This window comes from Monodon monoceros, unplaced genomic scaffold (genome assembly GCF_005190385.1).
Source record: "Monodon monoceros isolate NGI ecotype Baffin Bay Population unplaced genomic scaffold, NGI_Narwhal_1 Super_Scaffold_5, whole genome shotgun sequence".
Lineage (NCBI taxonomy): Eukaryota > Metazoa > Chordata > Mammalia > Artiodactyla > Monodontidae > Monodon > Monodon monoceros.
The window spans coordinates 95,753,022-95,770,198 of NW_021703782.1; the positions used below are offsets into that span (position 1 = coordinate 95,753,022).

Consider the following 17,177-nt stretch of genomic DNA (forward strand, 5'->3'; position numbering starts at 1 on the left):
AATGCCAGAAATCTGGATTCTGTCTTGCCTCTGAATTTCTGCACATCATTCATGGTGATCTCCTGTAGTCTGTTAACACCTTTCCAGTGATGACCTCAAGACTGCTCATAGCAACAGCCTCCTTCACAGATCGAGGTGGGAGTTTAGAAATGGGTGGGTGGCGGGGGGAGGCCCTCAGCATGTGGTGTTGGACCCACAGCCAAGATAATGGGAGCAGGGAGAGGCCTGGCTTTGAGTGTGGGTCCATTCCTATTTCAGGAGTTCCTAGAGTCCTAAAAGGTCAGAGAAGGAAGGGACTTTGCCATCCAGTCTTCTCATTGTGATGAGGAAGAAACTGAGGTTCAGAAAGAGGAAGCTCTTTGCCCAAGGCCCCTGGTTGATGGGCAGTATCGCTGGGCACAGAGCCGAGTGTGGCTTGTGACCCCATCCTGGGAACTCCTCTCCACGCTGAGATGTCCCTGTGCTTTCCCCCTACCAAAGCACCCCCGAGGTAAAAGGTAGGGGGTCAAGGCCTGCTGGTAAGAGCCGTGGATTGAGTGTCAGAACCCCTGTGTGCTAATCCTGGTTCTGCTTTCACTGTGAAGCCTATGGGTCTCTCTGGGCCTCGGCTCCCTTATCTATATACTGAGAGAGTTAACTTAGAGATTTTAAATTAATAACCTGCAGGCTAATTGTGACCTACAAAATTGGTTTATATGACCAGTATTAAATTGGTTTCCAGCAAGTACTAATTAAGAGATTTCATTTAAGCCTAGGTTTATGGCTGACGTTCTCACATAGTAATGATTAGCTGGAGCTAAGGATTCTCTGCTCCATTTCTAGTCTACCACTGTCCCCACTGCTCCCTGTTATCGAGCATCTGGTCACACTGACCCATTCATGTCACTTGCCAGTTCCTCCTTATAAAGCCCTGCCGAGGGTTTGTTCCATCTCCCTCAGCTTCCTGCTCCCCAAGCATGGGGCTTACCACCCCCTGAGATTACCAGCCCACTGAAGGCCAGCCCTGGAACGTTTCTTGACAGTGGCCTGAAATTTGCCTTCCTCGCAGCCATTCACCTCATCCTGTTCCCCAGGGTCAGAGTGAGCACATCTGTGCCTCTGATACCTGTGTGGCTCTACAGAGGGCTGAAGACGGTGGGCCATCCTCCCGGGTCCTCTCTTAACTTGAACAAACCGTCCAGGCCCCTGAAATGTTCTCCAGGGGCATCATTTCTAGGGCCCCTGCTGACCTGCTTCCTCTCCTCTGGACGTTGTTCAGATGTTTAGTCTTCCCCTTGCAAGCCAACTCTCCTTGCAGCCGTGAGGCTCGTTCATACGATCCTCCACTGAATCTTTGCCACGCTGCCCTTGGGGCTCCAACACGGCTGGCGAGGCCCTCACCTGCTCAGTAGCCCCAGCTCTCTTACCTCCCCTTGCCCTCCTGACTCCAGATCTACTCTCTGCCTCATCATGCTGTCTCTCAGTTTCCAGGTTTCTCATAATCTATCCCCTGCCTGAAACCCCTGTATTAGTTTCCTGTAGCTGCCATAACATATTACCACAGACATAGTGGCTTAAAACAACAGAAACATATCATCTCACAGTGCTGGAGGCCAGGAGTCTGAAATCAAGGTGTCGGCAGGGCCAGGCTCCCCCGGGGGCTCTTGGGAAGGATCCTCCCTTGCCTTTTCTGGCTTCTGAGGGCCCCAGGTGTTCTTTGACTTGTGGTAACATAACTCTAATCCCCACCTTTATCTTCGCGTGGCCTCTTCTTCTGTGTGTCTTTTCCTCTTAGAGTAACACCAGCCACTATATTATATTGGACTTAGGAACCAACCTAGCTACAGTTAAATCTCATCTTGATCCTTAGTTCATTACATTTTCAAAGACTCTATTTCCAAGTAAGGTCACATTCTGAGGTTTCAGGTAGTCATGAATTCTGGGGGGATGCTATTCAACCCAGGGCAACACCTCCTCTTACTTCTGCAGGAAGACTTCACAGCAGGTCTGCAAAATGGCCCTGCACTAGACTCGTCTGGGTTAGCGACCCTTCCTTGATATTTCCGCAGCCCCCAGTCTTTCCCATCAGAGCATGACGTGAAGCATCACCGAGCTAATCTCCTCTGCCTCCCCACCATGACTCTGAGCTCCATGAGGGCAGAGACTTTGTTTGGCCTGGTTAGTTCTGAATCCCAGGTGACTAGCTTAGTATAAGGCACATTGTGGATACCCAACATATATGTCCTTTTCCTGAGTGCTCAGCACAGACACCAGTTGTTAAGAAGAGGAAAAGCTGTTTCCGGATATTTCCAGAACTGAGCTGAGCCCATGCTGCTCCACTTCTACCCAGCACATGCCCTACGCAGGGCACCACTCACTGGATCCCCAATGTGCGAGGACCTCGCCTTTACTTGCACCAAATGGCCTGTCTCTCAACTCAAGGCAGCCTGTTCTCCACACCCCAGTCAGGGTTGTCACCAAAAACACAGGTGTAAATACAGCCTGGGCCTGCTCAACAGCTTTTCTTGGTTCCTCACTGCCTGCAGGACCAAGTTCAGCTCCTATGCCTGGCATTCAAGGCCTAGTTCCCCAGCACGGCCTCAGGTCCCATCTCTCCACCCTCCACGAGTTTGCACAAGCAGTCTGTGCCCTGTCCCTCTAGAAGCCTGGCTGGCGTCCCATTCCTGGATGAAATCCTGATGCAGCTTGAGGAAAGAACAGCCTGCCTGAGAGTCCCCAGCAGGTTTTAGGAGCCTCACTGTCTGTCGGCTGAAAAACAGCGTTATTTTTCCTCTACGAGTCTCTCTTGGCTTGGGACTCACGGCTGTATTTGCTTCTGGCTTGAGGACAGCTCTTTCCCTCTCTGGGGCCCCAACTGAACACTTTGGAGAGGTTAGTGTGACCTGACGCTAGATGGAATTGAGTCTTGAGTAGCTAGGCTGCCCCCCCCTCACCCCACCCCCTGACCAATAGGACAGGGCACCACAGCCAGAGAAAGTTCACATTCCATCTGGGTTATGGGACATCAGAGGCGCCCGGCCCCTGCTGAGCTCTGGGACCCTTGGCCACACCCAACTGGCTGTTCACCCCAGTGTCATATAATAGGTCCAGACCTTTGTTCCTAGGCTGTGGTAGGAGGGGTGGAGCGGGTAGATAACGCACAGGAACATGGAAGAAGAGAGATCATGGGACCAAGCAAGAGAGACTAAGGAGTGATAAGAAAAGGAGAAAGAGGCAGGATGTACAGATACAGGGAGAGCAAGTATAAGAGAAGGAGACACCGACACAAAAGACTGAGACAGACAGACAGACGAGAAGTCAGAGTGCTGAGAGAGAGGCAGCATCCCTGCCCAGAGCAGAGAGAGAGCAAGGATGGGACAGGAAGAAAGAGAGGGAAAGAGGAGTCAGAAGCAATCAGAAATGGACAAAAAGGGGCGGTGGGGGTGGGGGGAGAGGAGAGATGTTAGAAAAACAGGAGAGGACTCAGGGAGAGAGGAAGGGAGAGAGGAAGGGGGGGGGGAGAAGAGGAAGGAAGGAAGGGAGGGAGAGAGGGTTGAAGAGAAAAAAAGGACTGAGAGAATTTCACAGTGGGGAGAAAAAGCCAGTAAAGAGCAAGGCAGGAATTGTCAGGCCCGTCCTGGCTTCTTTCCCTTCTGTGTCCTGGATCAACCTTGGGCCTCAGCCTCAGCTCTCAGAGGCTACAGCCCAGGCCCCGGTCAGCATGGAAGGCTTCCTCTGTGCATATCTCCTTCCTCCCAGGAGCTGAAAGTCCCCTGAGAAGCTGGCCCGGTCACGCTGGGACTTGGCTCAAGAGGCCCACTGCATAGACAGGGTCACTGAAGCTGGAAGAGGGAAGAAGCATGGAGCCTTAAGCTGAATGAAACTCTTCCGCCCGGACTCCAACCCTTCCCTCTCTGATCGCCAGGGCTTGGAGTCCAAATCCTTGCCTCCATTATCTCCTGAGATACACAGCCTCCGAATTCACCTGAATTCATGAAACATTCTTTGGGATGGCCCCATTCGATCCCTCTTCTACAAAGGGAGAAACGCAGGCCTCCAAAATGGAAACTCCTTGTCCAAGGCTTCATAGCTGCTTAGGGCCAGACGCAGGATGACCCTCCAGCTCTCGCCTCCCTTCATCTGGGCAAGCATTCATAAACGCCAGACCTGAAGGGCTCCTGATGACTTTCATGCTTTTTCCAGTAAATTCTGTGCTGATTCTTGGCACAAAGAGAGGAAATGAAGAGGGTAGGGTAGGAATGTAAATAAAAGGAAACTTTGGGATTCCATCTAATATGTAATTATAGTATCCATGGCGGTGGCCCTGGCTGCTTCTTCGATGTGCTGCCCTGGCTGTGCCCGGGAAGGGGGTGGGGGGGGTTTCTGGAGGTGATGGGGGGCCCAGCAATGCTCCATCCAAGGTGTCAAGCCCCCTGGGCTTTTGGAATAGTATTTTGGGGCAGGGAGCCTGGACTTGTTTGCAGAAACACATGGCAGCCTGGGGACGTTGGGAAACAACCCAGCAGATGAGAGCTGGAGATACTGGGCATCTCAAGAATGGCATTGGGAGTACATTCCTAGGAAGAGCAGGGGTCCTTGTGCAGACTCAGGGCTCAACTGTTTACGTGGCATCACCAGGGTTGCAGAGGCAGGGAGAAGTCTGGAGTTCAGTGGGAGTCATGCAGCTTTTGGTGTCAGGACTCAAAATCTGTTTTCCATAGTGTTTCCAGCTCATCTGAGTATGGATCTCTGCACAAAAGATCCCTTTAAACAGCTTCCACCCCTGAACCTTGCTACTTCTACATGTCCAATTCTTCTCATAAACTAGTGTGGTAATTTCAAGTTCAAGCTCTGGAAATAAATTGGCTGAATTCAAATTGTATCTTCTCCATTTACTAGCCTTGAGGCTCTGGTCAACTTATCTAACCTCTCTGTGCCTTAACAGCCTAATCTGTTGGACAAGAATAACAGTCACTGCCTTAGAGAGTTGTTTTCAGGATTAAATTCGGTAAGATTTAAGATAGGTAGATAGATGGATAGATAGGTAGATAGATAGATACAGAGACATAGAAACCTAGAGATAGATGTAGAGATATGGTACCAGACCACAGCCGGACACACAGTGGCTGTCTCCTGAATATTTGGTGAGAAAGTGAGTTAGAGATGGTGCGTGAGTGAAGGGGAGAAGTCAGTATCTCCAGATTTCTGCAGTGACTTCGAAATTTGTTCAAATCATTCAACAACGATTTACTGGATTCTTTACTGGCATCAGACACTGTTCTAGGCACCAGGAATACAGGATGACAAAGGCCGACATAGACCCTGCTCTATGTAGCTGACGGTCTGGTGTGAAAAGACAGACAACAAACCAATAAAATTAGATACTGAATCACTACAGCGTTAGTAAGTGCCATGGCTTTATGAGTCTGTGTGTATAGCAGGTGTTATCTGTTGTAGATAATGTGGTCAAAGAAAGTCTTTCTAAGGAAATGACATTTAATCCTAGACCTGAAGGAGAGTAAGGTACTGATCATGGGAAGAGCCAGGAGAAGGCTATCCTGGGGAAAGAACAGTAGAAGCAAAGACCTTATGGAAGGTACATTCTAATACATTCTAGCAAGTGTGCCTAGGGAGTGATGAATAAAGGAATCAGTGCCAGATGAAGGATTAACTTGCTCTCCCCACTGGAATGCTGAGAACACAGTGGCCAACAGTGGCAACCCCAGGCACGATGCTTAGGTAAAGTATATAATCACAAAGAGTAATAACAGTGGTTATCCTTCCCCCTCTCATCATTTATTAAGTACTGACAATGAGCTAGACACTCTCTTGTGCTCTTTACATGTTTCAGTTCATCGAATCCCCACAATCCTATGAAATAGGTCCTGTCATGATTCCATTTTAAAGATGACAAAATTGAAACTCAGAGAGATTAAGAAATTTGCCCAAGGCCACACAGCGCAGGTATTGGAGCCAAGGTAAAAACTCACCTCTGTCTGATTTCAAAGGCCTAACTTAAAAATATGTATATTGTGGTGGGGTGTGGGAAGGGATGTGGATTCAAAATATCTATTGCCCATCCCTTGGCTGCTTTTTTTGACAGAGTGATCATAACGTTTCATGTTCACACAATCTTAGGACAAATTCAAAGCACTTTCTCATATACTATCGAGTTTAATCTTTGCAAAAACTTGGGGAGGTATAATTAATTATCTCCATTTCACGGATGAATTAATAAGCTCCATTTTACAGATGAGAAAGATGAGGTGTGAAGTACCTTTCCTGAGGATCAGGGTCTTCTTGTCCCCAAAGTTCTTTCCATTGCAAACATTTGCTTGCAGTTAGAAGGCCCTCTTCCACTATTCTTACCAGGTACTTCTGACAACTCCCCATGTGTGAGTGGACACGGGCAGGGACAGCATGTGGGGGAAGGGAAGGGTGGGTCAGCTTGGGTATGACTCTCAGCTCTCTCTCTTTTTATCATGTGACTTTGGGCGAAATGTTTACTTCTTTAAGTCTCAGTTTTTCCCTCTGTGAAATGAAACATGATGATGATGATACCAGATCCACAGGGTTACGGCGAGGATGAAATGAGAGAGCACGTGGAACATCCTTAAAGCACTGTTCCTGACACACAGTGAGTGCTCAATAAACTAGTATCATCACTACACTCCTGGTATCCAGGAAGTACCGGGGACACTGACAATCAGGACACTGGTCTGGAGTCTCCATCTCTACCTCAGTGTGCAAGTCACAGAGCTCACTGAGTTTAACTTTTCCATTTCACAGATGAGAACATCAAGGCCCGAGTAGCAGGAGGAACTGGGCCCAGGTCTCGCTTGGAACAAGCGTGGGAACTGCTGTCTGACTCCTGACCTCAGGCTCTTCCCTCCTCCAGGGCCCTGGTTTTCCTTTTACTCCTCTCCTCCAACTCCAGCCACCCCTGATAAGAAGGAACATTTCCCCTGAGCCTCTGGTCCCACCGTGGATGTTGGCACGTGGTTGCAGGACGCAGGCTCCCTTGGCATTCCTTTCACAGAGCTGAGGCCAAGGAGGTGAGGGCAGGCCTGGAGCAAGCCTCTGCATGTGTGGGAATGAGCTCCCACCCCAGGAATTAGGCCTGGCTGCTGCTGTGTGTTTGCGCAGGACACTTTGGCAGTCATCCACGATCAGAGAAAGCAAGGCAGCCAAGACAAGACAGAGGCTAATTACCTTGGACAATAGGAAATTGGGGAGTGGCGACAAAAAGGGTGTCTAGGCCTCCAGCCAGGCAAGGGCAGGGATGGTGAGTGCCCGGCCTGGGCTGACCCTCCCACCTTGAGTGGAGATTCCTGCTCAGGGTTACCCTCGGACTCCAACAACCCAAAGGTGCAAGAGCCGGTCACACTGTCAGAACGTCTGGGGACCCTCTTCCTCTGCTGCTCTTTGTTTGTTTTCATTCAAAAGTAAAACAGATGAAACAAACAAGGACATTCAATCTAAACAGGCCCAAGTGCTGATGTTTCTGTTTTGTTACACCAGGGTGAGCTTAGGACGAGAGAATCAGCCTTGACTCTCACTCCTTCAACTGGTCTCAACTCTGCGGTGCTGTGTAAAATTACACGGATAGAGGGGCTGCAGAAGCAATTTGCCTTCCTAGGTGGGGTGCAGAGAGGGAGTGGGGATAAAGAGGGGCCTGATTCAGAGAGAGAGAAGGAGGAACCAAAACTCAAATAAGAAACAGGACAGAGAAACAGAAATTAAGAGATTAACAGACAGAAAGGCAAAAAAGGAATGATTGGAGAATGGCAGACAGACAAAGACAGTGAGCTATGCAGAGAGGACTCACACGAGAGAGGGAATAAAAGGAAACGGGAGGGCTTCCCTGGTGGCGCAGTGGTTGAGAGTCCGCCTGCCGATGCAGGGGACGCGGGTTTGTGCCCCGGTCCGGGAAGATCCCACATGCCGCGGAGCGGCTGGGCCCGTGAGCCATGGCCACTGAGCCTGCGCGTCCGGAGCCTGTGCTGCGCAACGGGAGAGGCCACAACAGTGAGAGGCCCGCGTACCGCAAAAAAAAAAAAAAAAAAAAAAAAGGAAAGGGGAGACGGACAGAGATGCAGAGAGGTACGGTAGGGTAAAACAAAGGTGAAGTTGTAAGAGCAAGAGCCCCGGAGGAGAAGAGAGAGAATGAGAAAAAAGTCCCATGGCAGAAGTATGCATTCCCAGAACTCTCAAGCTGGGGTGGATCTAATGCATCTTCATTTTGAAGATCCTGAACTTGTGAAACAAGGAGAGGATGTGAACATTCTGCCCAAGGTCCCAGAGGCAGAAGTGGCAGTAGTGGGATGTGAACCCAGACTTCCTGCCTGAGAGACAGCGCCTCCGTGCCTGTGTCACCTGAATCCTTCCATCACACCTTCTGGCAGCATGGATGGAAGGTTTGGTGCCCAGCTGTGCTTAATTAAAACTCAGGGGTCTGGACCATGCTCTCTTTTCATCCTATTTCTCCCCAAATGATCCCGGGTACTCATTCTTTTCAGGGCTAGTGGGACCCCAACCTGCCTCATAGAGAATAGCTCTTCTGGGATTGTCCTTGGAAAAAAGAGACACTGAAAGCCATCAACTGAGTCAAGGAGAATGAAACAGGAAGAAGCAAAAGTAACCAACATTTCCTGCAGACTTCCCGTATGCCATGCAATCTGAAAAACCCTGTTCGTGGAGTTTCTTACTTAATGCTCTTCCCTATAACTCTACGAGAATGGAAAGATTATCAGCCCCCCTTTCCCAGTGGGAGAAACTGTTGCATAGAGCAGTGAAAAAATGACTTGTCCCAGGGCAGGTCGTGAGTACTCAGCAGAATCAGGATTTGCACCCAGCTCCGCTTGTCTCCAAAGCCTGCGCTCTTTCCACTGCCACACGTGGCCTTTTTGGCCCAAGAAGAAGAAAACTAATTTTGGTAAGAAACAAGCAAGCAGAAAATGAAAACCCCCAAGAACTGACACTGGAACTATTTTAAAACTTGAGACCGAATCGGTCAGACTTCAGGGAAGGAGAGCCGCCAGTGGGATAAGAGATGGGTCCAAACAACACCCTGGCTCCTTGTCAGAGCGCCCAGATCCCAGGGCCATTAATAAAATCAATTTCAAAAATAAAATAAAGAAGTGTTCAGAGTTAGGGATGACAGGCTCATGACAAGCACATTTCCAGGACAGGAGAAGAAAGGATGTTCCTGCTTCATGAGGTGGGAAGGAGGGGTGTGTGTGTGTGTGTGTGTGTGCGTGTGCGTGTGCGTGTGCGTGTGCGTGTGCGTGTGTGTGTGTGTGTGTGTGTGTGTGTGTCAGTGAGTAAAAGAAGAGGCGAGGGAAAGCACTCATCACTTCTAGCTAAAGGATGGCAGCTGATTTGTCAGCTCTAAGTGTTAATTGCTTTCGGGGTTACATAAAACATTTCACTGCTTTCTACATAATGGGCCTGTAGGCTTCCAGCCTGGCTAACGCCAAGTCCCCACAATGTCACCCAGAGACAGGGTTACTACTTGTGTCTCAGCAGATAGGAATCACCTGCCAGGGCTCGGTCCCTCTCTGCTAGATGCTATCTCTCCCAGCAGCTGGAGAATGGAGGCGGAGGGAGTTGAAATTAATTAATACTACAGCAAGGGCAACAAGAGCAACGATGGTAACAGCTAACACTTCTCACTCTCCTGCTGGGGGCTTGTGACAAAGTGAAGAACTTCTGTGCATTACGAGCTCATCAAACCTCTTGGGGTCCCAGTGAGCCAGACACCGTATTACCTACATCTTCACAAAGGAGGAAGCGGAGTCTGGAAGGTTGAGAAGCTCACTCAGTGCCAAGCTGATAAAGCACAGGGTGGAGATCTGAACCCAGCTCTGTATGCCTCCAGTGCAGTCTATGCCCTCAGTGAGGGACAGAAGATCCAGAAACCAGCCATAGGCAGTCTTGCAAAAATGCTGTTTTCTGCACACGATCATAGTCTTTAGGGTTGGAGCAGATCATACAGCTCATAATCTAGTCACATACTCGTGTTTCATAGATGCAGTGACCCTAAAGCCCAAGGGGTTGGTGTCAGAGCTTACTGACTGAGAGGCTATAGACTCTCGCTCCCAAGATCTAAATACCAAATCATTACTGAAGGCCTGAGGTAAATGCTATCGCCTCTGTGAAGTTTGCCCACATGTCCCACTGGAAGACACCTGATAGCATGTTGTACTTTTGGGATTTCATCCCTACAGCTCTCACCGTCCCCAACTGAGTCTGCCCTTCTGAATGAAATAAAACCTGGGCCCTAACATCTATGAGATAGATAGTCAGTGGCAAAGCCAGAGTCAGAAGCCCTGATTTCCATCTTACGGTGATATTCCTGAGTTTGGTACGTGAACGCATTGGGTGTTAACAATGAGCCTCAGTATGTCACATGTTCAAAAGAGCCCCGTGGTCTTCAGAAAAGTCATGGTCTTCCAGAGGAAGTGGGGATAGGATGTGTTTTGGAGGGGAGGGAGATTTACAGATGGTGAAGGGGCTAATATTTACTGAGCACATACTTAGATACTATGCTAGGTTTCTCCTGGTTTAATTCTCATGCAACTCTGCAACCTGGGTTTTATTATTTCTCTTTTACGGAGGCTCATAGAGGTAAAGCGACTTATCTAAGGCTACACAACTAAATATGTCATAACCAGATTTGAATCCACAGTCTTTGGTCTTCCATACTACCGTTAAGTTATAAGTTACCTGAGGATAGAAACTTTGTCTTAGGCACATTTATACTTGCATTCTAGCACAGTACCAAGACATAGGAAAATTCAGACAATGTCTGCTGAATAAGTAAATGAGTTACAAATGAGTAAATAAAAATGTGAATGAATGAAATAATTGAGGAATAAATAAGTGAATGAATGATGGAGTATAAGAGTGAATAAATAGATGAATGGGATGGATGGATGGATGGAGAGATGGATAAATGGTTGGATAGATGGATGGATAAGTGAATGAATCAATGAATAAAAGAAAAAAAATGAATGAGTTGAATAATTAATTGGTCAACAATGCCTACCTTATACCCTGAGAAAACCATAATTCAAAAACAGTCATGTACCACAATGTTCATTGCAGCTCTATTTACAATAGCCAGGACAAGGAAGCAACCTAAGTGTCCATCAACAGATGAATGGATAAAGAAGATGTAGCACATATATACAATGGCATATTACTCAGCCATAAAAAGAAACAAAATTGAGTTATTTGTAGTGAGGTGGATGGACCTAGAGTCTGTCATACAGAGTGAAGTAAGTCAGAAAGAGAAAAACAAATACCGTATGCTAACACATATATATGGAATCGAAAAAAAAAAAAATGGTTCTGAAGGACCCAGGGGCAGGACAGGAATAAAGACGCAGACATAGAGATGGACTTGAGGACACGGGGAGGGGGAAGGGTAAGCTGGGACGAAGTGAGAGAGTGGCATGGACATATACACACTACCAAATGTAAAATCGGTAGCTAGTGGGAAGCAGCCTCGTAGCACAGGGAGATCAGCTCGGTGCTTTGTGTCCACCTAGGGGTGGGATAGGGAGGGTGGGAGGGAGGGAGACACAAGAGGGAGGATATATGGGGATATATGTACATGTATAGCTGATTCACTTTGTTATACAGCAGAAACTAACACACCATTGTAAAGCAATTATACTTCAGCAAAGATGTTAAAAAGAAAAAAAAAAAAACAATGCCCACCTTGTCAACAACTGCAGCTTTCTAGATAGTAAGGGAGGCGGCCTATGGTTTCATAATTAGAGAATGAAGAGAGCTGGTTGCTAGAACTGTATGTTATAGCTTATGATGGTTGCATCCGAATGTGGCAACACTCACTGGGTTGGGAAACAGAGAAAAAATGACTCCGTTTTCTCTCTGAGATGAACAGATGAGTCTCAGAATGACTTCCTTTGCATCTCCAGAAATTTGGATGCAATGACTCTAATCTACTCTGTGAAAGCGTGATGATGACACTATTACTAAGGGACTGGATGAATCTACTAATAAAAAAAATTATATGTATATATACTACATATATGTATACACTTCTGATATGCTAATCTAACATTTTTCAGAGGAAATATCACGGAATTGAGAAAAGAACACCAGGCAGGGACTCCTGTCACAGCCTTCCTTGCTAACTTGCCACTTTCCCTCTTTGGGCTGCAGATTCTTCATCAGTAGGGGGACGGTTTTAAGTTACTGGCCTCCCTGGACCCGTTATCACTAACCTTGTATGATTCTGTGACTCACTGTGGCCATACTTCTCCAATGGACACTTCTAAGCCTTAGCATATTAAGGTGCACACACAGACGGGCCTATAAAACATTAGGCTGGTCTGGACAGATGACTCGTGCCTTGCCTCCCAGACTTAAAATTGTCCTGTCTGCTTCACGCTCCCCACACACAAAGTATGTCTTACTTGTAGAGACCGTCGGGCTCCAGACACTTGAAGATGACGGAGTAGATACTGACTTCAGGGACCTCTCCATGGCTTCGACCAGCTGCTACACAAGATGTACCCAGGCCAGAGAGTAAGTCATCGGCAAAACTCAGGAATTCTCCTGGAGGGAGACAAAGAAAGATGAGCTCCCCAGGTCAGGGCTTGGTGAGCAGACATTCCTGCTATTGTCCAAACCCATCAAATGTCTGGATACCATTATTAAGAGGATTAATGGACAGAACAAGCACCGGATATGAAAATGACACAGATCAGTGTCTACTCCTGATGACTCGTTTTTAAATTTATGCCTGAATTTTCTCAACTGTGAAGTGGAGATACTAATACCTACCTTGATAAGATTGTAGCAAAGCTCAAATGAGGTAAATTACTGTGTAATAAAAATGCATGAAAATGCAACAGGAGGACAGGGCTTTCTGTCTAGAATAACTATTCTGGCCTTGTCACTGCCACTAACTTCCTCTTAACTCCTTAAGCAAGCCTCCTTGGAATTGCTGGTTCCTTCCTTGTACGATGAAGGAGTTGGACTAAGGATATAAAATAGGTCTCATGTCATACGGTCACTCTTACGCACTGGTACTGGATTCATGGAGTGTCATGTTGAGATGGACAGAGACTGGTCCGGTTAAGGGGGAAAGAGTTCCGTGACTGATTAGTGATGAAGGTCATGAGATAGGAAGGGACAATAGAAGAGAAAGTGCCCCGAACCCCATGATTTCTAAAAGTCAGTCTAGCCATTGGATTTTAGGAGGCTGCTGAAGTTTACTAGAAATAGGGCTCATAAAGAAGACGAGATGAAGACTAGAAAGAATAACTGAACATCTGGGATCTTGGGATCTAGTCTTAGCTTTGTGAAGAATTTGCTGTATAACTTTGGAGAACTAAATTCCCATCTCTGTACTCTAGTTTTCTCCTCTGTAGAGTGAAGGTGCTAGAGTCACTGTTAGGATTTCCGAAAAAATAAAATAACATAGATGTGCACAAAGATTAAGTTATGAGGATAAACACTGTGGTACTATTTAAACTAGCAAGAATTTTAAAACAACTAAATGTTCAATGATATCAAAACAGTAATATCAATTATAGTTCAATGATGCAATGGAATATTTTATAGCCATTAAAATAATATTGTGGAAAAATATGAAGTTATTTGAAAGGATATTCATGGCATAGTAAGTTTAAAAAGATAGGTTACGCTATTACAGAATAATTTTTGGTGGACATTTTATACATTTATCTATCTAGAAAAAGAAAGGATAAAATATAGTAAATGAATAACAGTGGCTTTGTCTGGAAAGTTAGATAATGGGTATTTTTTTCTCTCTTATTTTTGCTTATCTCTCGTTTTAAAATTATCTACAAGGAACATGTATTGCTTTTGTAACAAGAAAAAAAAAATCAATAAAAATTACTTAAAAATAAAGTAAATGAGCCAGACTAAATGGCCTCTAAGTTCCTTTCCAGTTCTAAAACAGGATGATTTTAGAGGCACGTGAGGTATTGTATACCACACGATATGAAATGATATGAGGCCGCCCAACTGTTGATTTCTTGTTCTTCTTCATGCCTGATATGGAGGGCCTTGTAGTCTCTCCTCGCTTAGATTCTCGGTAATAAACAAGAGGAGGACATCTGTTAACTATCTTCTCTCTACTTGGGATTAAGGACAATCCAACGTGATGGTACCATCATGAAACAATAATGTTGGCCGAGGGTCTGAGAAGACATGGTGCTTCTCTACCAGGGAGTTGAGGGGACAGAATTTACAGATCACTTCCTTTTGGTCTCGTAAAGAAGAATTTCATCCTTCACTCACAAGTGAACCATGTGACACGTGTCTGACTGAACTGTCTAGATGGCCCTGGGATTCAGACGGACAAGAGTTCTAAAACGTATTTGTCCCTATGGTCCAACAAAGCAGATCTGATGAGGAGTGATTTTTGTTTTCTGCTTTTTACAAAGACAGTTCATAGATTCGATATGTAGATGCCAGAACAAGTATCTGAATCAGGCTAATGTCAGTGACATACAAGTTCAGCTGCTATTGCCAGGCAGACTTGGGACTGAATTTGAGTTCTACCATTTATCACAGGTCCCTTAACTTCTCAAGTCTCAGTTTTCCTTTCTGTAGCAAGGGGTCAATGACTCTTTTATGGGTCTGGAATCTAGAAAGAAAGGCTGAGTCCAGGAAGAAAGTCTGTCTAGAATCAGAGGTTTTGCTATTAAAAAATGAAGAGGTAAATTTAACGCTTCTTTTATCTCAAATTTTGGCATCCCTATTTCTTCTACAGGTCTCTTATGTCAAGCTTCTTCCATAGTAAAATCATAAACCAACAATGTCTTCCAATAGGTATCAAAGCAGAATAATGTATGGGGTGAAAAATAAAGGAGAAAAAAACATGGGACTATTCACTGGATGGAGTGAGGGCTTTGTTTCTCTTGGTGTTTCACGATTCCATGTCTGGCTGCTTGCATTTGTTTTCTTTGAGCTTGGATACATGTCTGTCTGCTTCTCAGTTTGTTTCCAGATAGCCATTGAAAGAGTTGGCCCTTCGTGAGGGAATTCAGTATGCCTGTGGCCTGTATTAATTAACTGTCTTCAAGCCAAAAGATGGTTGACATTCATTTTCAAATGGACATAGTTTTCCAGATATTTCCATGCATTTCAGAATAATTTAGACCATGGATAAAAGCCCCATAAATACATCTGGTCAGTAAGACCGGCACACAGTTCTAAGGTTTACAGGTTTAGTTCAAGTGAAGAAACTGGATAATGTGGAGTATATAAATAGTGCTATAAGCACATTATAAGGATACTTAGTGTCCAATTCTGTTTGGGGCTATATATACATAATAACCTTCAAATGAAAAGAGTTAATATGAAGGAAACTGATATCTTAGTGCCAACTTTTGTTTTTCCCATTTAATCCTCACAACATTCAATCTTACTGAGTTAAATGTTAGTATCTCTGTTATAAAGCTGAAGTTAAGCTCACAAATTTAGGAAGAGACAGAGCTGAGATTTGAACCCATATCATCCTAATTCCAAAGCCATACCTTTTCTTTTATGTTATGCTGCCTCCTAGAGAATGTTTAAAAAAAATGTTTAAAAAAAAAAAAACATGACAGTGTTAGGAAGGGAACTTTCGCAATTCTTTTCAGTTTGAGATTGAATTCATGCCACTCTCTTAGCTCTACGGGCTTGGGAAATGAAACAATAAAAGGCCTTCTACAGCTTGTAATCTGACAACAGACCCATAAAGTGAATTGTAAGATTGCTTGTTTTGGCACTCTATTCCAGAAGGTTTAAATGCAAGCTAGAAGGGGACAGGTGAATGCAGCTACCCTCACTGTCCTTCCTTTCCCAGTGGAGGGGCAACTAAGAAAGGCCTGGGGGCATCTCCATGTACAAAGGTGAACCAGTGCGATTCAACACATGTATTGTGGTTCCACAGTATACCATGTTCCACGTCTGGAAGCATTATAATTGAATGAACAATAATAAAGTGTAGTGGTTAAGAGGTTGGGCCCTGCATTTACACTGCCTAGAATTAAATCCCGGTACATCCCCACTTACAGCTTGCTTTGAACAGGTTCCTTGACACTCTACATCTATTTTATCATATGTTAAATGGGTATAATAATGCTGTCTAATGTATATTGTTTACAAATAATAACTATTTGTAATTATTAGTACAATGTCTGGTATACAGTAAGAGCTCAAAAAACATACCAGCTATCATTATTGTTTTTGTTATTATTGTGTCATCATAACAGAGGAGATATAAGGACCCTTAGAGGTTATTTTTATCCAAATGGCTCCTTTTCCAGGTGATGAAACCAAAGCCCAGATAAATAAAGTGGCATGTCTGTGGCCATACACAATGTGGGAGGTAGACTTGGAACAAAACTTGGTCTCTTAACTCCTATGGCCTGTGAGATAATTCAAATCAGCCAGCGCATTGAGATAAAATCACTGAGAACTGAAGAGCTTCCAAAGCTGCCCCAGGAGGCTGTGCTCCTCAATTTGTGACCAACTTTATTCAACACGTATGTGAGCTTTATTTACTGGGCATTTACTATGTGCCGGGCACTGTATGTACATGGTACACAGCTCCACCCTGTCATCTTCTTAAACTTGAAATCTCTGAGAAATATAGAATGCCCAGGAGAGACAGAAGATGTTCAACAGGTCTCACACGTGTAATAAAGTCTAACAGTGGCTTGAGAATTAGAATATTTAGAACTCTGGGGATAAGAAGAAATGGCAGATATGGTGGAGGCTGAAGTCTGTCTCCTCTATACCTATACTAACCTTCAACCAGATCAACTCCAGTTTGATCTGCTTTATATACTAATGGTCCATGTTTTATTTAGGTTGAAAATAAAAACTGTTTTAAAAACCTCGGCTTAAAGGTTTTATTGCTTGGGCTTCCCTGGTGGCGCAGTGGTTCAGAGTCCGCCTGCCGATGCAGGGGACACGAGTTTGTGCCCCGGTCCAGGAGGATCCCACATGCCGCGGAGTGGCTGGGCCCATCTGAGCCATGGCCGCTGAGCCTGCGCGTCCAGAGCCTGCGCCCCGCAACGGGAAAGGTCATGGCAGTGAGAGGACTGCATACCGCAAAAAAAAAAAAAGTTTAATTGCTTAAAATATTTGAATCCTAAAACTCTGCCACATTCCCTGATAGAAATATAGAGGCTCAGGAATGT

At 45.5% G+C, this 17,177-nt stretch overlaps 1 protein-coding gene across 3 annotated transcripts in view; it reads right to left on the bottom strand.

Moving 5' to 3' along the window:
• ASTN2 (astrotactin 2) overlaps positions 1-17,177 on the bottom strand; it is a 912,698-nt gene that overhangs the window by 41,795 nt on the left and 853,726 nt on the right. For all 3 annotated transcript variants that reach the window (XM_029202991.1, XM_029202990.1, XM_029202989.1), the window contains one exon: positions 12,429-12,570. In XM_029202991.1, coding sequence (XP_029058824.1) covers positions 12,429-12,570 — 142 coding nt within the window. The remainder of the gene's footprint in view (positions 1-12,428; positions 12,571-17,177) is intronic.